Source organism: Bos taurus, chromosome 26 (assembly GCF_002263795.3).
Source record: "Bos taurus isolate L1 Dominette 01449 registration number 42190680 breed Hereford chromosome 26, ARS-UCD2.0, whole genome shotgun sequence".
NCBI classification, from domain to species: domain Eukaryota; kingdom Metazoa; phylum Chordata; class Mammalia; order Artiodactyla; family Bovidae; genus Bos; species Bos taurus.
Window position 1 is genome coordinate 42,131,945 of NC_037353.1, and position 27,012 is coordinate 42,158,956.

Sequence of the window (27,012 nt, forward strand, 5' to 3'; positions counted from 1 at the left end):
TCCCAGCACCGAACAACATCGTAAAGCTGGTGAATAACAATAATTGTAACAGAAGAGGAAACAGGTGCCCAAGGTCACACAGTCAAAATAATAACAAAGCCAATAAGTATAGGAGGTGGGGCTGGTGAACCCCAGGTCCTGTCCGGCACTGGGATTTAGGGTTTGGAGGGATCACCCCAAGCGTGGCTCCCTTCTCCACAGCTCTGTGCTAATGCAGGAGTGCAGCCTCAGAGCCCCATTTACCCACAGCCTCTCCTGTCTCACTTGGCTGGGTATCTCTGTATCCTCCATCTGCCTTCCTAGCCAAGTCTCTTCTTCTTTTTTTTAAAATTATTTATGCTACCGCATAAAGAACCCTCTTCACACTGTAAGCCCATTTCATCCCTGTGAGCTTGGGCTTTCTGATGACCTCCATTCCCTTGAGGAAAGCAATGCCGATGAGAACTCTGCTCTCTGGGGATATGGGCTTTTTTCTGTAATGCTGTTGCCTTTCTGGTGGTAATAATAAGGCACTAACGGCCCAGCTTCACTGGTGGCTCAGAGGTAAAGAATCTGCCTGCCATTGCAGAAGCCAAGAGTATTATCCTTGGGTCGGGAAGATCCCCTGGAGGAGGAGATCCCCTGGAGGAGGAATATACCCACCCCAGTATTCTTGCCTGGAGAATCTCTATGGACAGAGGAGCCTGGCGGGCTGCAATCCATGGGGTCACACAAGAGTCAGACACGACTTAGCAAATAAACAATGACAGCCCAGTACTTTTTCAACAGGGGACCAGGTAGCAATTTTTCTCCTCAGAGGACATTCGACAATGTCTGGAGATATCCTGGGTTGTCACAATTCTGGGGTGGGAGACTGGCTACTGGTATTCAGTGGGTAGAGGCCAGAGGTGCTGCTGAACATCCTCCCGTGCTCAGGACAGCTCCCTCCATCCCCCCCAAAACAGAGAATTGAAAGTGAAAGTGGTAGTCGCTCAGTCGGTAATGGGGGAGACAAGGTGAGCCCCACTCCAAGAGTGTGGCAGCCAGTGTCCCTGCCCCATGGAGCTTTGCTTCCAGCCCCCGAGTTGGAGGGCAGCCTATGTGCCCCTCTTGGTCGGCAGCCCTGGTGGACATTTATCACTTTCTAAGTTACCCTGTGAGTCTGCCCATCGGATCCACCTGGCTGTCAGGAAGCTCCGTGGGGCTGGAGCTTTGTTCCTGAAAGGCCCAGCGAGGCTGCCTGTCCACTCGTCTGCTCAGTAACGGGACGGACAGAGAGGATGTGGGAGAAAGAGTGACAGCGTGTTCAGGTCGGGGCGTTGCGACACCCTTTGCTCAGGATCTTTTCCCGTCCTCAGATGTGATTCTCGAATGCCTTGGCTTCAAATGGGAACTCCACCAGCCCCAGCTTTTTCAGTCCGAGACCTTGGCCAAGCTCTACCTGATGGGCCTGGCCCGGGGCAACGCAAACCCTGAGAAGGAGTCAGTGAAGATTCTGCAAGGTAGGTTCTCACCCAGGGCGGGCGCCCCAAGGACCTCTGGTTAGAGAGGCCCCAGATGGGCATTTGGATACTTGTTGGGGGACCACGATCACCCTTACAATTAAGAACAAGGCTCGTGGTCTGACCTCATCACCAGACTTAACCTCAGTCTCCGTGGCTGTAAAATGGGATAATGGTTCTGTTGTGTTTCGCTGTGGAGGAGGAACAGGTGTAAAGTTCTAGAGCAAAGCCTGGCACAGCGTGAGCACTCAGTAAGCATCAGGTATTTTTTCACAAGAACACATTCTTTTCCACCTGCTACGGAGGAGGCTCTGCCTACTTCTTTGAGAATATGGGTGGGTGCTGAGTCCGAAGATGGGTTTTCTAGAAAGAGGGCATGGTTTTGACATCTGTGGCTTGTTTGGCCCTAAGCGTGCTTGTTGGAGCTTTACACGTGTCCATCAATTTTCTTTGTTCTTTTCCTTTCGTTTCTCTTTTCTTAATTCCACCTCACACCCAAAGCTATTTAGGTCACTTCTTTCTTTTTTCTCTTGATTTTTAATCCTAGTAATCCCCATTCGCTCCTTATCTGTCCCACACGTTCCTCTCCTGCAGCCTTGCCAGCTTCTTCTCAGGTAATATAGAGTGGCGTCTCCTCCAGACACCTCATAAGCAGGTGCCATGGAAAAATTCGAGGCCTGCGGGGCAGCCGGCATGCCAGCCAGGATGGAATCACATTTCCAGGACGTGGCAGTAAAGCTCTGATATTCCAGAGCCAGATAGGCTGCCGGAGCCCTCTGTCACCGCCCTGCCCTGAGCCAGGAGGAGGAACCTGGCTGCCTGCCGGAATCTTCCCGGCCACGGAGCCTCTGACTCAGCCCTTCCCGAGTGAGCTGGGAGCCCAGAGCAGGCTGCGGCATTCCCACAGAACAGTAACGAGCTTCACTGCCTCAGAATCTTCTTTGCTCTTCCTATGCGTTTGTCCCACTGTCTTCAAAGTGACACCAAGCTCTTTGCCCATGGCCCCTGTGCCCAGGTCACAGCTCTTCCTGGGAAACCAGTGAAAGGCTGTGGAGGACCAGACAGTGGGTGCCTTGAAAATCAAGAGAATTTGTGTTTTTTTTTCCTATTCTCCCCCAAACTTCCCCTCCTATCCAGGCTGCCACATAACACTGAGCAGAGTTCCCTGTGCTGTGCGGTAGGTCCTTGTTGGTTATCCATTTTGAATATAGCAGTGTGTACATGTCCATCCCAAACTCCCTAACTACCCCTTTCCCCCAGCAACCATAAGTCTGTGAATCTTTCCGTTTTGTAACTAAGTTCATTTGTATCATTTCTTTCTAGATTGCACATATAAGGGATGCCTTAAGATATTTCTTCCTCTCTGTCTGACTTCACTCAGCACGATACTCTCTAGGTCCATGCATGATGCTTCAAATGGCATTTTTCCATTCCTTTTAAGGGCCGAGTAATGTTCCATTGTATACACGTGCCACATCTTTATCCGTTCCTTTGTCGATGGACATTTAGGTTGCTTCAGCATCTCAGCTCTCATGAACAGTGCTGCAGTGAACATTGGCATGCACGGATCGTTTCAGCTCATGTTTTCCTCCAGATGTATGCCCAAGAGTGGGACTGGAGGGTCATATGGTGTTTGAAAAAACTCTAAAAATAAGAAAAAACTCTATTTTTACTTAAGGAACCTCCATAGTGGTGGTATCAATTTACCTTCCCACCAACAGCGTAGGAGAGTCCCCTTCTCCCCACACCCCCTCCAGCACGTATTGTTTTGCTATAGCCATTCTGGCTGGTGTGAAGTGATGTCTCATTGTAGTTTCGGAAAGTCAAGAGAATTTGGAAGGGGAAAACAGTGCTATCGTTAATGCCTTTAGTAAGTCTAGAGTGGTGTCAGTTGGGACCTCCCTGGTGGTCCAGTGGTTCAGACTCCAAGCATCCATTGCAGGGGCACAGGCTCAATCCCTGGTTAGGGAACTAAGGATCCCACATGCCATGTGGTGCGGCCAAAAAACCACACACACAGAAGACATAGAACAGGCTCACTTGAAGGATGGGGCCCTCCTAAGACAGCCATTCTAATTGCAGCCCCGTGCTAGAGGCTTGGCCCGGCTGGGGGACATCAGGCAGGTGCGGGAATGAGACTTCAGTGGCCGAACTGTCACAACTTCTCAGTGTCTCCCCTGCAAGCACCACCAGTTGTGTCCAGCCCTGGGACTCTTGTTTCCAAGATTTTCAGTGCATGCATGCGTGTTAAGTCACTTCAGTCCTGTCAGACTCTTTGCAATCCTATGGACTGTAGCCCGCCAGGCTCCTCTGTCCATGGAATTCACCAGCCAAGAATACTGGAGTGTGTTGCCATTTCCTCCTCCAGAGAATCTTCCCAACCCAGGGATCGAACCTGTGTCTCTGTGCCTCCTGTATTGAAGGGGAATCTTTACCACTAAGCCATCTGAGAAGCCCTCAGGCTGCTCACAGCCTAATGAGAGAAAGAGGGAGGGAAGGGGGAGGGCCGCTGTCAGTGTGACCTTCAATGTCCCTGCTTTGAAAGTCACAGTAGTTGTGTCTGATCATTGGGAAAAGTTGGCCCATGGGGACATGATTCAGTTCAGTTCAGTTCAGTCGCTCAGTCGTGTCCGACTCTTTGCGACCCCATGAATCACAGCATGCCAGGCCACCCTGTCCATCACCAACTCGCGGAGTTCACCCAGACTCACGTCCATCGAGTCAGTGATGCCATCCAGCCATCTCATCCTCTGTCGTCCCCTTCTCCTCCTGCCCCCAATCCCTCCCAGCATCAGAGTCTTTTCCAATGAGTCAACTCTTCGCATAAGGTGGCCAAAGTACTGGAGTTTCAGCTTCAGCATCATTCCTTCCAAAGAAATCCCAGGGCTGATCTCCTTCAGAATGGACTGGTTGGATCTCCTTGCAGTCCAAGGGACTCTCAAGAGTCTTCTCCAACACCACAGTTCAAAAGCATCAATTCTTCGGCGCTCAGCCTTCTTCACAGTCCAACTCTCACATCCATACATGACCATAGGAAAAACCATAGCCTTGACTAGACAGACCTTCGTTGGCAAAGTAATGTCTCTGCTTTTGAATATGCTATCTAGGTTGGTCATAACTTTCTTTCCAAGGAGTAAGCATCTTTTAATTTCATGGCTGCAGTCACCATCTGCAGTGATTTTGGAGCCCCAAAAAATAAAGTCTGACACTGTTTCCACTGTTTCCCCATCTATTTCCCATGAAGTGATGGGACCGGATGCCATGATCTTCGTTTTCTGAGTGTTGAGCTTTAAGCCAACTTTTTCACTCTCCACTTTCACTTTCATCAAGAGGCTTTTGAGTTCCTCTTCACTTTCTGCCATAAGGGTGGTGTCATCTGCATATCTGAGGTTATTGATATTTCTCCCAGCAATCTTGATTCCAGCTTGTGTTTCTTCCAGTCCAGCGTTTCTCATAATGTACTCTGCATAGAAGTTAAATAAGCAGGGTGACAATATACAGCCTTGACGTACTCCTTTTCCTATTTGGAACCAGTCTGTTGTTCCATGTCCAGTTCTAACTGTTGCTTCCTGACCTGCATACACATTTCTCAAGAGGCAGATCAGGTGGTCTGGTATTCCCATCTCTTTCATAATTTTCCACAGTTTATTGTGATCCACACAGTCAAAGACTTTGGCAGTCAATAAAGTAGAAATAGAAGGTTTTCTGGAACTCTCTTGCTTTTTCGATGATCCAGCGGATGTTGGCAATTTGATCTCTGGTTCCTCTGCCTTTTCTAAAACCAGGTTGAACATCAGGAAGTTCACGGTTCACATATTGCTGAAGCGTGGCTTGGAGAATTTTGAGCATTACTTTACTAGCATGTGAGATGAGTGCAATTGTGTGGTAGTTTGAGCATTCTTTGGCATTGCCTTTCTTTGGGATTGGAATGAAAACTGCAACTTCTTACGAGTCTTCAACTATTTCAAAATAAATAATCATTTCAACCACACATTCACTAAAAAAAAAAAAAGCAAATAAAGATAAGCAAAGCACAGCGTGATCCACGCCAAGGTCAAGGTTGTGCTCACGGTCCTGCAGCCTCACACTGTGCCTTGCACTGCGGCTGTCACACCTGTGCACCCTGGTCCCGTTTCTCTCCCTAGCCCAGCAGCCTGGGAGGAGCCGAGAACAGCGCCCCGTGAAGAAGATGATCCTCTCCTTGAAGATCAATGACCCTCTGGTCACAAGAGAAGGTAACGTGCCCCTGTCCTGGCATTCTGAGAACGTCGTTGAACAGCAGCCCTCTCAGGTTTGAAAGCAAATGAAACACCACAAACTGGAGGCGCACAGTGCTCAGCGCCTCCTTAGTAAACAGCTCGGAGGCGCAGGAGGCGGGGCCAACTTGGGGAAATGAAAGAATGGGGAATTGTGCTACAGAGAGGTGCTCATCCTTGTAAAGAGGCCGAAGCAGCCTTCCCAGATGGACCCGGGAAGGACGATGTCACAGCCCTTATGGGCCGTAGCGCCCAGGCAGCGCTCTCAGGCCCACCCTTGCCCTGGGCATCGCCCCCCTGCCCCCGCAGCCCCCAGCCCCCGCCATTCCCCGCAGGGCCCCTTCCGGCTGCCTTCCAGCAGCCCAGAGGGCTTCCTTGGGCTCAGCCTCTCCCCCTCCCATCCTGGCCACTTAGAAATACCTGCTGACAGGCGTTAATACAACCTGCTGTCTCGTGCCCTCAGGAAATCGTCCAGCCTCGATGGGGCTAGTTGTCCTCTGAGTGCCCGGAACGCACTCCAGCACTGTTTGGGATCAGGCAGGACTTGGAATAAGCTGGGTCCGTCTGCCCCTAACTGGGGACTAGCACATTATCCTGGCTCTTCCCAGGGGTCCTTAACCTTTTTGAAGACCCCAGACTCTGAGGAAGGCTTCCTTGATAGATCAGACAGTAAAGCGCCTGACTGCAATGTGGGAGACCGGGGTTTGATCCCTGGGTCAGGAAGATCGTCTGGAGAAGGAAATGACAATCAACCCACTCCAGTACTCTTGCCTGGAACGTCCCATGGATGGAGGAGGCTGGTAGGCTACAGTCCATGGGGTCACAGAGAGTCAGACAATCTGAGGACAACCTGCTGTTAAGTATGTCCAAAGAAAACAAAGCATGCCTCCTTGCACACATGTTGGGCGGTGACCACCTCCCTGTCCAGGCCGCAGACCCACCAGGTTAGGACAGAAGCCCCAAGGCCCAGACTCACACAAGATTTTTCATAAGAGCCCTGTTTTCTTTAGCTTCATCCTCAACTGCTTTGGGGGCTGGGAGCCTGGGCAGCGTCTGCACCCAGGTCCGAGCGGGTGCGTTCTGGCTGCTGCATCTTGCCCGTCCCCAACTCGGGACACTCTTCCAGCACGCTGGTGGTGAAGGGTGGAGGGCAGGGGACGCCTGGACGTGGGGGACAGGGGGCTGCAGAGCCCCCAGGCTGATGGCTGGCCCTCGGATGCTGCCTCCCCAGCCTTCGCCACGGCCCTGAAGAACCTCTACATGCAGGAGGTGAAGATATGCCTAGATGACGTGCTGGGCGTGCTGGCCGCTGCTCACATCCTCCAGTTCGGCAGCCTGTTTCAAAGGTGAGGCCACCCAGCCTCCTGGTAGAGCAGCCAGGACCCCGAGGGCTCCAGGGGCCCCAGAACCTGCCCCCTAACACCTCCTGTTCTGATTTGCTCAGACGAGGTGGTGACGTCACTCTCTCATCGGTGGTCCTGACCCTTCCCACTCCCCCTCGCCTCAGTGGCCCTGGGCCAGATGGATTTGGCTCAGCCATTGATTGAACCACACCTTCATGCGTGTGTTCCTTTAAGAATGACTTCATGGGCTTTTCCAGGACACCAGAGAGGCAGTGGGCGCCTGATGGGTAGGGTCCCTGCCCTCTGAAGCTCCTGTCCACCTGTCTTCGAGACATTGGGAAGGAGTGAAGTGGGATGGTGTGAAAGGTGGGGGATTCTCAAATGGAAAATTCTGTGTTATATAAAATTAATTTCAAGTAAAATTGGTACCTGCAGTTTGGAGGAGCATTTCTTAGAACTCCCTCCCCCACCTTTTTTTTGTTGTTGTTCAAACACTCAGTTGGGTCAGACTCTTTGTGACCCCATGGACTGCAGCACGCCAGGCTACCCTGTCCTTCACTATCTCCTGGGGTTTGCTCAAACCCATGTCCATTGAGTCAGTGAAGCCATCTCATCCTCTGCTGCCTTTTCCTGCTTTTGTCCTCAATCTTTCCCAGCATCAGGGTCTTTTCCAACGAGTTGGCTCTTCACACTTTTTTTTTTTTGGTATCATCTAATAATCCTACACTCCATCAATGCTTATGAAAGGTAAGTGAACCAAATGGAAAAGCATTGATTAATTTTTCTCGAATATTCTGTCCCTTCTCTGGGTATTTTCCACAGATGTGTGCTTACTACTCTCACATCCTGAACACAGGGGTGGTTTCTTGTCGCCCTTTGATTTCTTACTTCCTGATGCAATTCAGTAGACAAGAGATTTAGGGCAGGGGTGCTCTGCCTGGTTTGTTTCACCACCCTAAGCTTCCGTTTCTTCATATGAGGGAATGAATGAATGGACTTCCCATCCTAGCCTACAGAGGACATCCGCAGCTCTGTAAAAGGCAGGGGCAGTATCTCTTCCAAGGACCTAACTCATTTTTAATAGAATTCACCTCGCCAGATTCAACCCCACAGATTTTTTTTTTTTGAGTCAATGCCTCATTTCTGGGGTCACCTGAAATAACTCTGGCCAGATCCTCAGTCTGGAGCATCTTGAAGCTTCGTTGGTGATGCAGATGCCGCTTGAACCCAGGGGTGCAGGCGGTCAGAGGTCTGGTTGTGGCCGCAGAGGACACACAGACAAGGGATTCCAGCATGTCAGCCTGGCCAGACTGGTGGATGGCTGGGGGATGGGAGGTTAGCTGTCATAGGCAGGGACAGGTCGTGGAGTCTCAAGGTGAACCAAGGCGTCTGACCTTGACCCTGGTCCAGGTTTTCCTGAGAATCCCCGCTCCCCGGCCATTGTGTGTCACGTGACTTTAGCTGAACGTAGCCTTGTGACGTATCATCACTATGAAATCACAGCTTCTGTACACAGGTGTTTCTCAGTGACTGGTGCCATGCAGGGAGATATCTCTGACCCCAAATCTGGAAGGCCAGCTTCCCTCCAGCCACCTCCTGTCTGTGAGGCTTGGCTGCCGTACCGGGGGCCAGATTTGAAGCCCCATGGTCCTTCTGGAGCCCTCACTCTGGCTTATCTGGGGCAGAGTCAGGAATGGCAGGTCATCCTTTCTTTCCTCCTCCACATGCCTTATCTTGAATGCCTGAGCAGGGAGGGCTCCGGATACTGAGCCAAGACTATCATTCCGCTGATGGGCAAATCTGGGCCCGCCTAGGGCTCACGGGCCCTCCCCGAGGTGCTGCAGATGACTGTGGTGGGGCTGGAATCCTAGCTCAGAGCCAGGCGGGCCTGACACCCAGCTGGGGTGGGTGTTGCCTGCCTTCGAGAGGCTGATGGTGCAGCTGGCAGGGATGTGGCAGTGCAAGCCTCAGTGTGCATGCACACGACTGTGTATGTGGGTGAGCAGAAGTCCCCCAGGTCACTCTGATAGCATTGCCACCCCAGGTGCGCTGGATGGGCTCTCAGAGGTCATCTTGGCTGAGATCCCCGCCAGCGCAAAACCGCTGGATGGCCACTGTCTGAATCACCCACCCTCGAGGCCACCCATCTTCAGGGGATGAAGTGTGTGTGTGTGTGTGTGTGTGTGTGTGGATTATACAGGGCGCTGCTCCTTAGACGCACACATCATTTGCATCAGTGACTGCTTTGACACAACTGGGATCATAGTTACTGGTTGTTGCCTGCACACACACACACACACACCCTCCTGAAGAGTCACTTGGGTCCCTCCAGGCCCACAGGGCTGGAAGGACATTTCCTTGCATCCGTGCAAAGTTGAACTCCATCTGTGAGTTACTGCCTGATGCCGCTAGACCTTCCGGAAGTGGAGATCCCCGGCCTCTCTGAGTTCGCAGGCAGCTGGCCTGGGTGGCCCCAGAACTTGCTCTCTGTCCTCCGGTCTGGGAAATCTGACCATTCCAGGCCCGCCCAGCTAGGGAGGCTCACGGTGAGGAGGGGGACCATGGGGGAAGGTGTGAGGAGCACTGTTTTCTGCGTCCCAGCTTCAAACCCAGCTAATTCCGCCCACGCATCTCCCCTGGCAAAGCCAGCACCTGAAGAACACCGCCCGTGGTGAGGGGTGGGGCCTGAACCTTCCGCATGGCCCCTCTCACAGCTGGTTTCCCCTCGCTCATCTGTGAGCTTGGCTCACGGCGAGCCCAGGAGCCCCAGGAGCGGAGGAGCCTTGTACATGGCAGGTATTTCCAGAACCTGCCACAGAGGCTGCCGCAGACGAGACTCTTGGGATGCATATATGCTGGGAGGGCTGCTGCCTGGCAGTCTCTGGCTTCAAGGAGGCAGAAGCCCCAGGCTGAACAAGGGCATGGCAATCAAAGCAAAGGGAACACGTGGGGAGTAGCAACCACGGAGACTTCCAAGAGGAGGTGGTACTTGAACTGAGCCTGGGAGGAGTCCAGCTGTCAAGGGTGTGAGAGAGGGGGCTTCCTGCCGATGAGAGCATAGAAATTGGAACTGCTTGGTCACTGAGAATCAATGTGGCTAGAGTCAGGGAGGGATGTGGAAAGATGATGGGAAAGGTGGGTGGGGCAGTTAGGCTGACTGCAGGTCATGCAGACCTCGAAGGCCATAGGAGCAGGTTCTACCTGGTTTTGCCAGCAGAAGAGAGCCTGAGGCTTGGGAGGAGAGTGACCAGAGCCTCTCTGTGTTATCGGCTTTGGGATACAGCTGTCATAATGTGGTCACCTGTCTGTATGTTAATGTGTGCTGGGCCCACTGGCTTTGTTCTTGGTAACCCAAGTGCCTCGAAGGGTGCCTGGCGCACAGTAAGTGCTCAGTAAACAGATCCTTGATAAATAAATGAACCAAGCTCCAGTACTTTGGCCACCTGATGCAAAGAGTCGACTCATTGGAAAAGACCCCGATGCTGGGAGTGATTGAGGTAGGAGGAGAAGGGGACCACAGAGGATGAGATGGTTGTATAGCATTGTCGACTCAAGGGACATGAGTTTGAGCAAACTCCAGGGAGATACTGAAGGACAGGGAAGCCTGGCGTGCTGCAGTCCATAAGGTTGAAAGGAGTCAGACATGACTGAGCGACTGACTGAACAACAAGTAAATAAGGCCTAGGTGTGAAAAGGATGGAGATTTTCATCAGAAAGTTGCTTTTTCAGTCTACTCTCATACAGAGAGGAAATAGGACTGGAGGCCCCTCTAAGAAGCTCTCAAATGGTCTGTACAGGAAAAACTTGCCTTCAGCAGGAAGGCAACCAAATGTCATCCTGGCTAAAATTAAAACCTAGCAAGGCGCTTTTCAACTTCCCTTTGGCTCAGTGGTAAAAAATCTGTCAACGCAGGAGCCGAGGGTTTGATCCCTTGGTTGGGAAGATCCCCTGGAGAAGGAAATGGCAACCCACTCCAGTATTCTTACCTGGGAAATCCCATGGTCAGAGGAGCTGGTGGGCTACAGTCTATGGGGATGCAGAGTCAGACACGACTTAGCGACCAAACAACAACAGCAAGGCTCTTTTAGGGGCTTAATCTCTAAATAGTAATACTTCTCCTTGGTGCCAAAGCTACTCTGTTTTCTTTGGAAAGATTTGATCTCAGAGCTCACCTCCCTTAGCCCAGAGCTCTTTGCAACAAGCCTTGCTGGTCTTGTCCTCCAACCCTATGTCCACTATCTTAAAATACGGCGCTTTCCCTTGCATGAAAGGACCCTGTTGCCGGCATGGGGTTGAGTAAAACCTCTGGGGCTTCTCACTTCCCTGAACGCAGCCCGGGGCTTCCAGGAACAGTGTTCTGTCTCTGCAGGTGTGTGACCGTCATGATGAGCGGACTCACGCCGAGCACCATCAAAAACTTCTACCTGGCTGGCTGCAAGGTGAGAACAACCTGGGCGGGCACACAGCATCTTGGGGACCCTCAAGAGCACCCAGACTCTGGGATTTCAGCGCCAAGAAATCTGTCTGATGGCACCAACCTAACTGTGCCCACCTTTTATTTTGCCAAGTGAACAATTAAAAAAAATCATTTTATCTTTAAAAGAATATTTTAACACCCCCCACCCCCAAATAGAAAAGCTTTAATTGGGAAAGAGGGCGGGAAAAGGGACAGCCTTTCTCATCAAAACAGCAGACAACGTTCCAGGACATTCTTGGTGGGACTGAGGGAAATGCATCCCATTTGGGCCCAGTCAGTACGTCAGGGTTGGCAATAAATGCTGTATTCTAACTCTCATTATCAGAGGAGAAAAGTGAGACCCAAGGCCGGTGGAGCTTCCGTGATCAGTCACAGACGTCAGTCCAGAGATTTCGGCATACAAGCCCATGTAACTAGTTGCATTTCAGCATGCAAGCCCACTTAACTAGGTCAGACCACTTAACTAGTTGTATGACCTCAGGCAAGAGCAGGAATGTTGGAGCCTCAGATTTTCCATTGGTGAAATAGGAATAATGATGAACCAACCTCATAGGGTAGCAGGATGGATTTGAATCAACCTAGTGCAGCGCCTTGAGCATCGCAAACACTCAGAAAATGTTATCAGTGCATGTGTTTTGAAGAGGTTTGAGCAGGGCTGCAGCACGGCCCTTCTAAGAGCACGCTTGTTGGATCATCATATTCCAGCAGAGGGCGCTGAGATATCAGCGATTCCTTTCTACCTTAATTTTTTTTTTTTTGCCTGCACCCTCGGCGGGTAGAATCTTAGTTCCCCGGCCACGAATCGAACCCACACCTCTGCAGTGGAAATGCAGACTCGCAACCATTGGACCACCAGGGTAAGTACCAGAGACTCCTTTTTCAATGGGCGTTTCCTATCTTCTCAGTACAAGGAAGAGCCCCTCACCACCGCCTGTGAGAAATGGATGGAGATGAACTTGGTCCCTCTGGTGGGGACACAGATCCACCTCCGGAAAATCCCAAAGGAGCTGCTCCACAAAGTGCTGAAGTCCCCCAGGTCAGAGCTGGCTCTCAGGAAGGAGTCTCTGGGTAGGAGGTGGGGATGGGAGGGGGGATGGGTAGGGTAGACGGATGGGGCGGGGAGTGCCGAACTCACACCGCTGCTGGACATGCGCAGTGTGCAGTGCCTCCTCCATCCCAAACGTCCCGGCCTCCTGGACAGCCCGGCCTCTGGAGGGGCCAAAACGTGGGTCCTGTGCTCGGGCAGGGGGAAGGATGCTGTTCAGCAGAGTAAGGATCCTTTGGGTGCCCGCTGTTTCACTGTGAAAGTGTTAGTCGCTCAGTCGTGTCCAGCTCTTTGCGACCCTATTGACCGCCAGGCTCATCTGTCCGTGGGGTTTTCCAAGCATGAATACTGGAGTGAGTAGCCATTCCCTTCTCCAGGGGATCTTCCCCACCCAGGGATGGAACCTGGGTCTCCTGCATTGCAGGCAGATTCTGTCTGTCTCACTCACATGGTAATGAATTAAGCGATTGCATAAATAATTTTTAAAGTTCTGTCAGTATTAAGACACATGCATCATGGAAAATTTGGAAACTTGGGAAAAGGGGAAAAGAAAAAAAGCTCTCAGGCCTAAATCAGTTTCTGTCTCCAGCCCTGGCCCCTCCCCTCAACGGCTCTAGACCCAGGCATTCCACTGCCTGTATGACCTCTCTGACAGTTAAGGCTAAGCCCTGATGCTTGGTGCCCTTGTCCTTTATGGCACCCCTTACCCAGTGTTCCTCAACCAACTGTCATGCCCTTGGGAGTCCTTCTGGACACCACTTCATCCTCCCCCCAAGAGCACCCCATCTCTGTGGGCCTCCACGTGGGCACCAGCCAGAGGCCAAACCTCCGCATCTCCCACCCGGATCAGCGCAGGGCCGGCTAACCCAGGCTTGTGCCTGCTCTTAACCCCGCTTCCAATCAAATCGCTAACCCAAAGGTCTTTAGCTCTGCCAGTTCGGCTCCTGTCTTATCCACGTGACCACCACAAGGCTTGCCTTAGATGCCAGCCAATGCTTGGCCTATTAGGTTATTTCCAATGTTTCACTGATATAAATAGCACCTTGGTGACATTCTTCGATATATATTTATTTTCATCTCAGATTATTTTCCCACATTGAATTCCTAGAAGTGAAGTTCCTAAGCCAAAGGCACTTTAGTTTTTATTAGTGTTTAAAAGTATATTTTACTTGAAAATAGTTTCAAACAAATTAGATAACAAGAATAGTGCAAAGGCTCTCTCAGTACCCTTTACCCTGTTTGGTTCAGTCTCTGACCTGTTTGCTTTATTATTTGCATCTGTGTGTGCCTATTAGCACACATTTTTTAATCCTTTGAGGACAAGTTGCATACATCATGTTCCCTTAACCTTGAATACTTCAACGTTTCATAATAAAGAGAATTTTTCTAATATAATCACAAAGCAGTTAACAACTTGAGGAGATTTGACACTGATGTAATACCTTAAGGTCTTTTACTCAACACTAACCTTCACAGCATCCTTTTTCCTCCAGTACAGGATCTGATTAGGACCACATATTAAATAACAATCTTGGGAACTCGGGTCCTAATGGCATCCCCAGGCCCTGGGTGGGCTCCCACCATTTTCCCCTGCTGTCCATGGCCTGTCCAGAAGCGTGTGCTCTCCACCCTCCATGGAGCAAAGGTTGTGCAACCCTTGAAGAAAAGATAAACAGGGCAGCCCTTAGACTTTTCGTAACACTGTCCCTCCCTTGGAAAGTCTGAGCTGTCCCTCCCCCACTTGGTAGCATTTAACCAAGAAAGGGGAAAAAAATGTCTGACCACAGCCAGCATGGTAGCAATGGCACAGGCCCTAGAAAACGCTGGCTGGGCAGGAAAAGAGGTCAAGAACATTACGTGTCAAGTGTCTAGACTCAGGTTTGGGGAGACATGACTGATGTGGAAACTGGGTCCTGTTCCTCTGGCCCCTCCCCAGGAGATGGCTGTCAGCACCGATGGTGCCAGGCTCTCCGGGCAGAGGTGGAAGCGAGGGGAGCCTGCATGACCTCGGGCGTATCATTAGCTAGTGTGCCCTGGAAGGATCACACTCTCAGCTACCAGACCTCGTGCTCACTTCTTACCTTCCCAGGTGAACTCTCCCCACCTGGTTGCTGTCCTTAAAGCTGGTCATCTTTAAAGCTGATGTCCTGCCTTAAAGCTGGAGGAGGGAGGTGGGGAACAGAGGGTCAGAAAGAGGGGCCCAGGCTAACACCCAGTGCCTGGGGACATGGTTAGAAATTTACCTGGCTCGGGCTTCTCATCTGAGTGTCTGGTGGGCTTGTCCAGAAGAGGCCTTTGGACGAGTTAACTTTTACCGAGCGCTTCTGGGTGTGTGCTGTGCTGTGTGCACTGGCCCTTTTAACCCCCACAACCCTATGCGGTAGGTATGATCATTGTCCCTAAGATAGGAGGCGTAATAAAAGGCAGGGCCTGAGCTCGGGGCTCCAGGCTCCAAGGTCCAGGCTCCCAGCCTCATGGCTGCACAGCCTCCTTGTGTGTAGCAGAAGCCAGGCTTCCCAACAGCCAGAGCTCAGTGAGATCTGGACTGTCCTGGGAAGTCACATGGCCCAGAGCAGCTGTGGAAAGGCCAGCCCGGGGTCAGGGATGGAGAGTCTCTTGGCCCCACTTAGCGCAGACTGTGACCCATCCCCGGCTTGTGGTCATGGTGTTTGGGTTGGAAACAATGTCCATCTCAGCAGATGTTTCAACTTCAAGGCTATTCACCTTCCCCAAAGTCCCTTTGACCTCATCTTCCTTTGGGTTTTCTTTCCATCTTGTAAATGGCCTTCGGTAAAATACAGTTTTCCTGACCCCCTGGGCCTCTGGTTTTCAGTTAATTTTCTTCATAGAGGTCATCACTCAGTGACCCTGTTTCACTCACTCTAATATTACGGAAGCTTCATTCCAAGGTCTGTTTTTCTGGAAGCCAATCTCCGTGTCGACTTAGGAGGGTGGAGAATTCAGACGGTTATCTATCTAGTTCTAGCTGCACGGAAGGCTGCCCTGCAACCAGGGGGAACGTGTCTTCCTCCCTGACTTCCTGTCTATGATACAAGGAGTCCGGAGGGCTCAGGAATTCCCTGAGAACAGCTGCCACGTCCTCTACGGCATCTGCAGCACCAATGGGCTTCCCTCTCAAATGTAGTATTTCCCAAAGCTATTTGGAAGGACTGATGCTGAAGCTGAAGCTCCAATATTTTGGCCACCTGATTCAAAAACCTGACTCATAAGAAAAGACCCCGATGCTGGGAAAGGCTGAGGGCAGGAGGAGAAGGGGAGGACAGAGGATGAGATGGTTGGATGGCATCATCGACTCAATGGACATGAGTTTGAGCAAGCTCCGGGAGATAGTGAAGGACAGGGCAGCCTGGTGTGCTGCAGTTCATGGGGTGGCAAGAAGTTGGACACAACTGAGCGACTGAACAACAATGCTTCTCTGGCTGATAACACCACCACCTACCAGTTATGAAGCACTGGGGTGTATGGAATACTCTGAGTGGGCAATCAGGTCTCATTCTTACAGCAGCCCCTTTGGAGGGTGTTCCTTGTAGTTTCCCCTGCAGAATGGAGATCACAGGAAGGGATTGCTCCCCTCATGCAAAATGAGAGTTGAAATTTGAAGCCAGGTCTGAGTGGCCTCAACACCCATGGTTATTATCAGTCCACTGATGTGCTCTGCTCCAAACCTTCTTATTCCTTATTGATGGCCAGACATATGGATGGTCATCTTTTTTGTTATAAAAAAAAGTTACAAAGGTAGGCAGATAATACAAAATACAGTTGGATTATCCATCTCCTCAAATGAACACATGGTAAAATTTTGTCATAAATTAAGAAATAAAACATCCAACAAAGCAGAAGTCACCTTCCCCAGCCCTCCCTCCACCTCGCAGCCTTATTCTTCATCTTTCCTCTTGTCTTCCTCCCCTCCTTAAAGTCAACCAAGCCACTGTTGTGAATTTGTGTGCCTCTAACCCATGAGATTACATGCTTGCTACATATATGTACATGCGAAAATTATGCACAGTATGGTTTTGCAAAGGTTTACATTTCTCAGATTGTGACATTCTGCTACTATTCACGAACATCATGTGACTTGTTCTCTCCATGTTGATATTTATGTACTTAATCAGCGTTTTTAATTTTAGTTGTTGTACAGGGCTCCAGTGGGTGAACAGACAGCAATTTTTTTCATTCCCTTTCTAATGTCTTGTGTTTGGTTTGGCTTCCTGTCTTGCTAGGACAGTCAGTGCTGCAATGGGTAACCTCATTCATATTTTCTTGTTCACTTGGACATGGCTTTCTCTAGGGCTTGTATTCAAAAGGAGACATTTATTGTTTATATATAGTTTTCTCACACACAAAAAATAGAGGACAGTGTCTTATTAAAGGCATTCTTACACTCATTACATCTCAGTGGCCGCTTGAGAGCCCCTGAAAACACATGTAGAGCAGTCCAGATGTTTGCCTGTGCTAGAGGGAAGTTTAGGATCTCTGTGAGTTCCATCTCGATTCAGATCATCAGAACTCTTAGGTAAATGAAAAAATGTTTGAATGTCCTCAGTGTGATGATTTCCTGTAGGAACTAATATTTTAGGGTGATGCTTGGATTTCATCCTAGTGCAAACCCAGCTGATGCTTGGGTTTCCCGGGTGGCTCAGTGGTAAAGACTCTGCCTGCCTGTGCAGGAGACACAGGTCTGATCCCTGGGTCAGGAAGATCCCCTGGAGGAGGAAACGGCAACCCACCTCAGTATTCTTGCCTGGGAAATCCCATGGACAGCAGAACCTGCTGGGTTACAGTCCATGGGGTCGCTAAAGAGTTGGGTACAACTCGGTGACTAAACAGCAGCTGATACTTGGACTAAAAACCGAGGCCTTTATTTCGACAATTATCTTTCATCATAAAATTGTAACCAGGGTCCTTATCCGTGGGGCTCTTCATTACTCCCCTTGTGTCGTAAACCCCTCTTTAGTAAGATCTCAAAGAACCTTCTGGGCGTGGGGACCTCAAGCGTGGGTTCTGCAACAGAAGACTCGTAGCCCCCCAGCCCAGCAGTGGTTGGAGTCCTGGCAGAGTTCTTTTTTGGGAACCTCGTTCCAGGAGGTTCTATGAGCCCTCCCCTCCTGCCTCTCCATTATTGCCCAGACAGTGACAAATTCAGTCCTGTCTGCCCACAGTCAAAACTGGTGCATCTGTAGGTGCCTAAGAACAAAGAATAGGAAAGAGACCGTCCTACCACATCCAGAAATAGTGGGGGAGGTGGGAAGGCGACATTCCTGCTGCCCTTGGAGTCACGATTGAGCTTGGCTTGCACCCATCATGACCGCTGAAGTGGTGGGTGAAGAGGCTGTGATACATTTTGAAGCCAGGGTACATCTCCACGGTCAGAGACAGAAAATATCAATGGGTTTAAGAAATGGTGCAATGACTCCTTGGAGAACTAAGTCATCAGAGGCTGTGAGAGGACCTGTTTGGGAAGCATCCTTTACAGAGCTGACTTAATGGACAGCAACATCCTCTTCTCCTCATCCCTTATTTCTTGATTTATTCTCTCTCTCTCTCTTTTTTTTTTTTTTTTTGGTGCTGCGCGGCATATGGGATCTTAGTTCCCCAACCAGGGATCAAACCCACACCCCCTGCACTGGAAGCGCAGTCTTAACCGCTGGACTGCCAGGGAGTCCCCCTTGTTTCTTATTGAGATGCCTTGCGCTGCTGCAGGCACAGTGTGGGCTCTGGAGCCAGGATTGAGCCCCACCACCTAGGAGTTGGAGCTGCTGTCCTCTGAGCCCATTGCTGTGTCCAGGAACTGTGCTAGGCAGGCTGTATGTGTGGTCAGCTCAGTGTGTCTGTGTGTGTGTGTTAGGCACTCAGTTGTGTCTGACTCTTTGCAGCCCTGTGGACCGTAGCCCGGCCAGGCTCCTCTGTCCATGGGATTTTCCAGGCAAGGATACTAGAGTGGGTTGCCATTCCCTTCTTCAGATGATTTTCCTGACCCAGGGATCAAACCCTAGTCTTCTGCCTTGCAGACAAATTCTCTACCATCTGAGCCACCAGGGAAGCCCAGAGGCACCAGGGAAGCCCAGTCAGCTCAATAATGGTCCCCCGAAGATGTCGACATCCCAACCCCTGGAACTTGTGAAAACGTTGGGTTGCACAGCAAAGGGGAATCAAGTTTGCAGATGAGACTAAAGTGGCACTAGAATGACCTTGAGATGGGGAGGTTACCCTGGATTTCCCAGGTGCCCCTAATGGAATCACCGGACTCTTCAGTGTGGGAGAGGGAGGAGGAAGAGTCAGAACCAGAGGGAGATTTGAAGATGCTGTGCTGCTGGCTGGAAGATGAAGGAAGGGGCCACAAGCCAAGGCATGCCAGTGGCCTCTAGGAGCTGGAAAAGGCAAAGAAATGATTTTCACATAGAACCTCAGGAAGGAGCATGGCCACGCCCACACCCTTATCTTAACCCAGTGAGGGTCATTTTGTACTTAGGGATCCTGGAACGAAAGACTGAAGGCAAAAGGAGAAGGGGGCAGCAGAGGATGAGATGGCTAGATAGCATGACTGACTCAGTGGACATGAATCTGAACAAACTCCAGGAGATGCTGAAGGACAGGGGAGGCTAGCATGCTGCAGTCCATGAGGTCGCAGAGTCAGAAATGAATTAGTGACCAAACAACAACAAATTTGTGTTGTTTTAAGCCTCTTGGTTTGTGGCAGTTTATTACAGCAGTGACAGGAAACTCACACAGATCATACAAACTCACCCCACACAGCCTTCATAGTACAGTCAGTCTCCTTCCTGCTTCAAGTTTCGAGCTTTCAAAGATGTACGTGCATTCATTCATGTCCAGTCATATAAGATAGTGCACATGCCTGGCATACACTGTCACATGTGTGCACCCTCTATAAGCAATTGTGGTTTTGTGTGCTTTACTGTACTGTGTATGGTACAGTATCTTTACTTCAAGTCTAGGATGTCTGGAAACAAGCATTAAAAAAGTGGTAAATAGCTAATTGTGTTAGTTGGGTACCTAGGCTAAGTTTGTAGGAAAGTGTGAAAGTGTTAGTCGCTCAGTCGTGTCTGACTCTTTCCGACCCCATAGACTGTAGCCCGCCTGCTAGGCTCCTCTGCCCATGGAATTTTCTTGGCAAAAATACTGGAGTGGGTTGCCATTCCCTTCTCCAGGGGATCTTCCTGACCCAGGGCTCGAAAGTTTGCTGGATTTAGGGACAAATTGGACTTCTGAGCTCGCTCTCAGAAAGAGCTTTGTGTGTGTAGGGAACTTACTGTACCCTCTTAGCAGTGGCTGTAATCGCTACATTACAGATGAGCGAGTTGCAGCTGCAGGGCCGGAAAGCAGCCTGCAAGAGATTCCGCAGCCAACTTGGGGCAGAACTGACCCCTGCCCAGGTCTGACCTCAGAACTGTGTGACTCTGGACAAGTTATTCCCCAGTTGGGCCCAGAATTGGAATATGACCAATGAAGCATTCACCTTGGGTGCAATACTTAAGGGACACCAAAAACCTTCAGCCATTGAGATAAAGTATATCTTAGTGCCATATTTTACAGTGAAAATTAATATGCTGAACAAAACATTAAATTTTTAAATAAACAGGGTCAGTCTTAATAATATCCATATCTATAAAGTATGAAAGTGAAAGTGTTATTCAGTCATGTCCAATTCTTTGCGACCCCATGGACTGGGGTCCACCAGGCTCCTCTGTCCATGGAATTCTCCAGGCAGGAATACTGGAGTGAGTTGTCATGCCTTTCTCCAGGAGATCTTCCTGACCCAGGGATTGAACCTGGGTCTCCTGCATTGCAGGAAGTTTCTTTCCCGTCTGAGCCACCGGGGAAGCCACATCTATAAAAGTAAGAAATATATCCCAACTTTGCAGGGTTACTGGGTGGAATTTAATAAAAGGACATATGGAACCACCTTGAGAACACCGCCTCCTACTAGGAGCTCATTCAATGAGATGGTCATGATTTTAGAGTGCACAGCAGGTGGGTGAAGGCTCAGGTTGGCTGAAGATCAAGTCCCAGCCGTGCCAGTTACCAGCTGAGTGACCTGAGACTTGGTATCTCTCTGTGAGTCCACATACAGACTCAGGGTGGCGTCGCCTCCTTCCTGAACTCACTCTCAACTTTTCACTCTCATACACACAGCATGGTTTTTGCTACTCCTCAATTGACTTCTCAATCTTTTGTTTTGGCCAGGTTGTTTACTTTTAGTGAGTTTGACCTTCTGAAAACGCTCCTTTTGTGGGTCTACTTGCAGCTGAACAACAAAACTCAGACGTTTCCGATGTACCAAACCGTGTTGATGTTTTTTAGCAGGTAACGTAACATAGTGTTGATTGACGAATTGTGCACACACTGTTTCTTTGCTCCTAATACCGTGGAGGAAGTGTTAGTGATACTGTTTTTCATAGTATCATTCAGAGGGCTTACAGTGCGGTTTTCTTATGGGATCTAAGATCATGGGATAACTTTGCACCACTGCTGCTGCTAAGTCGCTTCAGTCGTGTCCGACTCTATGTGACCCCATAGATGGCAGCCCACCAGTCTCCCCTGTCCCTGGGATTCTCCAGGCAAGAACACTGGAGTGGGTTGCCATTTCCTTCTCCAGTGCATGAAAGTGAAAAGTGAAAGTGAAGTTGCTCAGTCGTGTCCGACTCTTAGCGACCCCATGGACTGCAGCCTTCCAGGCTCCTCCGTCCATGGGATTTTCCAGGCAAGAGTACTGGAGTCAGGTGCCATTGCCTTTTCCATGTATAATAGGAGTTATGAGACAGTCATGTGCATCTGTGCCACGACTGTGACAGTCTATGTCATGTCTATGACAGTCACGTGTTCTATGTCCAGTAAAAAGCATGATACAAAAGGTACTTTTTTTCCCTCAGGGAAATTACCATTCTGTATTGGCCTTGAGTTTTTCATACTTAAAATATGCCTAAATCAGACCAGAGCATTCTGGTTTGTGTCTCACTGGATAGCAGCATTCCGAATGTTCTGGACAGATGAAAAAGCATTTGAACTTAAAAAGACTTCATAGCATTAATCTAGTCTCTTAGACTCTCTAAGCTTATAAATTCTAAAAGTTATATATCTCAACATTTCAGTGAAAAATGACATATAAATGATTCCTTTTGCTGTACTGCAGAAACTAACAGAACATTGTAAAGCAACTCTAATAATTTTGCTATACTCCGATAATTTTACTATACTCCAGTTAATTTTAAAAATAACTTACAGGATAAGGATGGGCACCATTTAATTATGCTTACTAAATGCAGCAATTCTGACCAGTACTTTCTATTTGTAATCTCATTTAATCTATGTCATACTTGGGGCTGGATTTATTATTCCCATTTCACAGATGAGGAAACTGAGGTGGAGATGACTATCTTGTCAGAGATCATACAAGTGATAAGGGGTTAGAGCCTGACTTGAACCCAGACTTGCCAACTGCCAAGAAGCTTTGCTTCCCATTCCTGGAATGAGAGGGTTCCTCTCTTGTGCATGCTGCAGTTGGTTCAGTAGTGAACCCCCAGGTTTGGTGTTTGGAACAGTTCTGAGGCTGCCGATCGGTTCAGTGCTGTGATTAGCCAGTTGCTTCTAAACTTGCCTTGCAGCGCATCTCCTTCCCCTGCCCTGTCCTCCTCTGCCTGTGTTTTCTGTCTGTTCGGCCCATTAGCAATGTCAGCTTGGGCAGTTTGGGGCCCGGGAACAGGCTGGGGGTGCAGGTGAAAGCAGCAACCTATTTTGCACCTCTTTGTTGTTGTTTAGGCTCTCAGGCATGTCCAATCTTTGTGCCCCGTGGACTGTAGCCCACCAGGCTCCTCTGTCCATGGGATTTCCCAGGCAAGAACACTGCTGTGGGCTTCCAATTCCTTCTCCAGGGGATCTTCCTATATCAGGGATCAAACCCACATCTCCTGCCTTGGCAGGCAGATTCTTTACCACTGAGCCACCTGGGACACCCACTGTGTCTTTTTAGCCTCTATTAAAACCTTGTAAATACTCTCATATCATCCATGCTGGTTGCTGAGTGTGGTGGTCCTATGGGCAAAGACAGCGCCAGGAAGATCTACCCTAGATGGACTGTCTTAGCTTCATGGGCAGGCTTACCTTCTGTTCCCCACATCAGCAGTGATGGGGGCTTCCAAGCAAGATAAGGTGTGTTCAAGGAAATCAGGAGATGCCTTTCCTTTTGCACAAGTGCATTTAGCAAACACACCGTCCACACATTCATCAGCACGTTGACCAGCTTATGCCAAATTTCACTGGCCTTGTTCCGAAGTAGTTAATCCTTTCCTAGAACATCTGTGCACCACGTCAACTAAAGAGCCCGTTTTTTCCTGTCTTATCGGGGGAAAGCAGTATTCATTGCCAGAATGATATGTCCTTGCTTAGCTTCTATATAATTTGCTTTGAACTCGAATGTCTTAAATCCACACCCCGCCAACTCTTTTAATAGCCCAAGAGGCACTTTTTCCAGTGAGTCATGCACACCAGGAAAAGTCACTACTTGGCACTAGGTTAGGTCTCCTACTGGAAACGTCTAGAACCGGGAGATAGGAAATGAGCTAGAATGTAGGTGATTCATTTCAACTGTTTTTTACTGGGAGAGGAACAAGTGGAAGTGAGGGAGCTGAGGCCTATGGCCCTGAAAGTGAGGATTCCTGGGCCTGCCTGAGCTGGGGTCTCGAAGCTTCCTCCTGCCTGGGGGTAGGTCTCACAGTTATAGCTTCTCCATTCCTCCCGAATCCACAGTGATTCCATTTTGATCCCGGACCTGAGCCCTCTGCGTCGTGCATTTCTCCAAGGCCCCGAGCCTGCTGGGATTCCTTGTTGGAAACCGTTCATGTGTTTCCAAATGGCCTCCCTGCCCAACCTGAGCAGTCGGGATGGTATCCTTTACCTGGCGCTATATTCTCTGACTGCAGGGTGGGAGAGAGTCTTGCCAGCCTGCCCACCTGCCCTGCATCCCTCCTTCCTTTCCCCTCCCTCTCCCTCCGGCAGGTTTGGTGTCCTCTTGGGAGAAAAGACGAGACAGTTCTGGACCTCAGATGCTCTTCCCCCTGGTGATCACCCAGGCTCACCCCCAACTTGGAGGCCCATGGCCCATTTTTAGGACTATGGGTGGCTTGCCTACCATCCCAGCTCACTACCCACGCTCAGCATGGTGGCACCTACAGGTCTCCCTGGTCAATGACTTCACCTCCCAAATGTGTGTCCTGAGTGTTGTTCATTGGAAGGACTGATGTTGAAACTGAAACTCCAATAGTTTGGCCACCTGGTGCAAAGAGCTGACTCATGGAAAAGACCCTGATGCTGGGAAAGATTGAAGGCAGGAGGAGAAGGGGATGATGGAGGATGAGATGGTTGGATGGCATGAGTTTGGACATGAGTTTGAGTAAACTCCGGGAGTTGGTGATGGACAGGGAGGCCTACTGTGCTGCAGTCCCTGGGGTTGCAAAGAGTCGGACACGACTGAGGGACTGAATTGAACTGAGCCAAGGGATGAGCAGTCTCTCTCCCCAGCACCCCACTCCAGCCAGCTGGCGTTGCCCCTTCTTCTCTGTCCATCCATGGAGGGGACCCTGTGGGAGCTTCAACCACTGGTTCCTTATGAACGGCTTGGTGGGCACATGCATTTTGCCTCCCCGGGCACATCATAAGCAGCTTGAAAGGGAGGGTTTGTAATCCTATATTGTGGCCCGAGCTTACGGAGCACAATGCTGAGCATGTAACAGCTTAGGGAATGATGAAGTGAAGTGAAGTCAAGTCGCTCAGTCGTGTCCGACTCTTTGTGACCCCATGGACTGTTAGCCCACCAGGCTCCTCCGTCCATGGGATACTCCAGGTAAGAATACTGGAGTAGGTTGCTATTTCCTTCTCCATCAAACATTCATCAGAGAAGTGGGTCTTACTATGCCGATGCCAGACTCAGAGAACAGCATGTCTGCTGCAACTCAAAATAAGAGGTGTGGCTTTTTTTTGTTTGTTTATTTATGTATTTAGACCACACCCTGTGGCATGTGGGAACTTAGTTCCCTGACCAGAGATGGAACCTGCGCCCCTTGTAGTGGATAAGAGCAGAGTCTTAACCCCCAGAATGCTAGGGAAGTCCTTCCATCTTTATTGATGAGTAGGGTCTGTTTGGTGGACTAGACTAGGAAGAGTTCTAAGGCTTTCATGAGGCTCAGCAAGAAATAATGTCTCACTAGGTTGGTGATGCCGACCTAGGACATGAGCAGGCGCTGATGGTGCCCAGGCTCTGTGTTGGCCTGAGGATCCTCAGGGCTGAGCTTCAGAGCTGCTGGCCTGAGGGCTCAGGCTTCGAGAAGGCACCTCTACTCCTGGGGTGGAGGAGGGAGCCTGTGGGAAGCCATGGTCTCCAGAACTGAGTCACCAGGAGAGCTGAGCTCCACAGTCCAGTGAAGACAGAGGGAACAGCTAGGCAGGGAAGTTTCCATGGCCACTGACGGGGACACGCCAGGAGCATTGAAAGGTGGGGCAGAAGAGCAGACCTTGGGAGACAGTACACAGGCCTGGGAATGAGAACCAAGGAAGTTGGCTGGCTTGCCCCATTTTTAAAGTTGCATCTGTTGTTGAAATTATTTAAATGACAGAGTGGTTTAGAAGAGAGGTCAGAGTGGACCTCCGCAACAGGACTTTCATAGCATGACAGCAGCGAGAGTAGCTGCCTGAGTGTCAGACCAGCCAGGAGTGAGGCTGAGCTGCAGCTCGGGGTTCCAGCTGGGCCAGCAGTGGCCCAGTGTCCAGAAAGGAGAGTTTGGAGCAGCAACTGAGCCAAACAGACCAGACACTCCTTTGCTCATCTGTCTTGGCAATGTCTTGAGCTAGGAGGGAAGGTATCTAAGTAGTTAACTCCTTCGGCACCACTGTACCTGCAAATAAAGATATATGTCCAAGTCTTGTACTCACTTGTGTTTTATTCATCTATTTTCTTTCATTCATTCAACATATTTATTGGACATTTTCTCTATGCCAGGGGCACCAAGGGGGCTCAGAGGGTAAAGAATCTGCCTGCAGTGCAGGAGACCCAGGTTCGATTTCTGGATCCGTAAATCCCCTGGAGAAGGGAATGGCTACCCGCCCCAGTGTTCTTGCCTGGAGAATTCCATGGACAGAGGAGTCTGGCGGGCTACAGTCCGTGTGGTCACAAAGAGTTGGACATGACTGAGCGATTAACACTCCTGGGGACACCAGTGGAAAGTTAAAGGGGCGATTTATTTGCTCATCACCATGTTTAAGAACATCTTCAAGCTTATTTTCATTTTTGTCTAAACTCATCAGTATAGAAAGGACACAGGCATGTGTGTACACTTACACGCGCACACATACACACACACACACAGGCACACAGCTCAGCACCCACAGCCTGTTTTCCTGGCAGTAGTTAATTTAGAAAAACAAATAGGCTGTCCAGAATTAAATTTAACATTTCCTTGTAAGAAAAACAAAAAATGTAAGCAAACCCGCTGCCTTCATTGGTCTATGGAGGAAAAGTCATCCTTTCATTCCACTTAGCAGTCTGAGAAGCCCAGGGGAGCTGCAAAGACTCATCCATGGGAAAAGGGCCAGAGGCAAATTTTCCACTTTTTTTTAAAGTACATTTTTCATCAAAATATAAAACATACAGCAAAGTTCACAGACCTTAAGTGAACAGCTCAATTAATTTCCGCAAAGTGCACACACCTGCTTAGTTACTCACTCTTTCCCACTTTTGCAACCCCACGAACTGTAGCCCACCAGGCTCCTCTGTCCATGGGATTCTCCAGGCAAGAATACTGGACTGGATTGCCATGTCCTCCTCCGTGGGATCTTCCCAACCCAACGATCGAACCCGTGTCTCCTCCATTGCAGGCAAATTCTTGACTGTCTGAACCACCAGGGAAGCCCATAACCAGTACCCAGACCAGGAAACAGAACTTGACCAGCCCCCTAATGTGTCTTATCTCAGTCACTACCTCTCCCACACCAAGGTAAAAAATATCCTGCTTTCTTTTTCTAGGAGATTGTCTTGGCTGCTTTTGGATTTTACATAAATAGAATCTTAGAGCATAGACTTTTCATGTCTGGCTTCTTTTACTCAATAGTATGTCTGTAAAATCTATTCAGGGATGAATGGCCAGGGAGGGTAGGGGCTTACTTTTGCAAATTGGTGGTGGAGCTGGGTAGACCTGGGGCGCCTAGATCTTCAGACACATCTTTTGAGATCTTAGAGTTAAGGGCAAGTCATGAACAGACCTGTTATTCTTGTCTTTAGCTGCTTCATTAAGCCCTAAATGGGTCCCTTGCAGACACTGCAAGGGTGGATTCCAGCAACCTCACCAGAAGGAGGTCATTGAAAGCAGTCAATGAGGTCAGTTTC

At 49.7% G+C, this 27,012-nt stretch overlaps 1 protein-coding gene across 9 annotated transcripts in view; it reads left to right on the forward strand.

Annotated features, from left to right (window-relative positions):
- BTBD16 (BTB domain containing 16) overlaps nucleotides 1-27,012 on the forward strand; it is a 56,527-nt gene that overhangs the window by 15,030 nt on the left and 14,485 nt on the right. For all 9 annotated transcript variants that reach the window (XM_059881858.1, XM_024985626.2, XM_024985627.2 and 6 more), the window contains 6 exon segments: nucleotides 1,338-1,481; nucleotides 5,627-5,716; nucleotides 6,969-7,083; nucleotides 11,450-11,519; nucleotides 12,463-12,593; nucleotides 20,826-20,945. In XM_059881858.1, coding sequence (XP_059737841.1) covers nucleotides 1,338-1,481; nucleotides 5,627-5,716; nucleotides 6,969-7,083; nucleotides 11,450-11,519; nucleotides 12,463-12,593; nucleotides 20,826-20,945 — 670 coding nt within the window.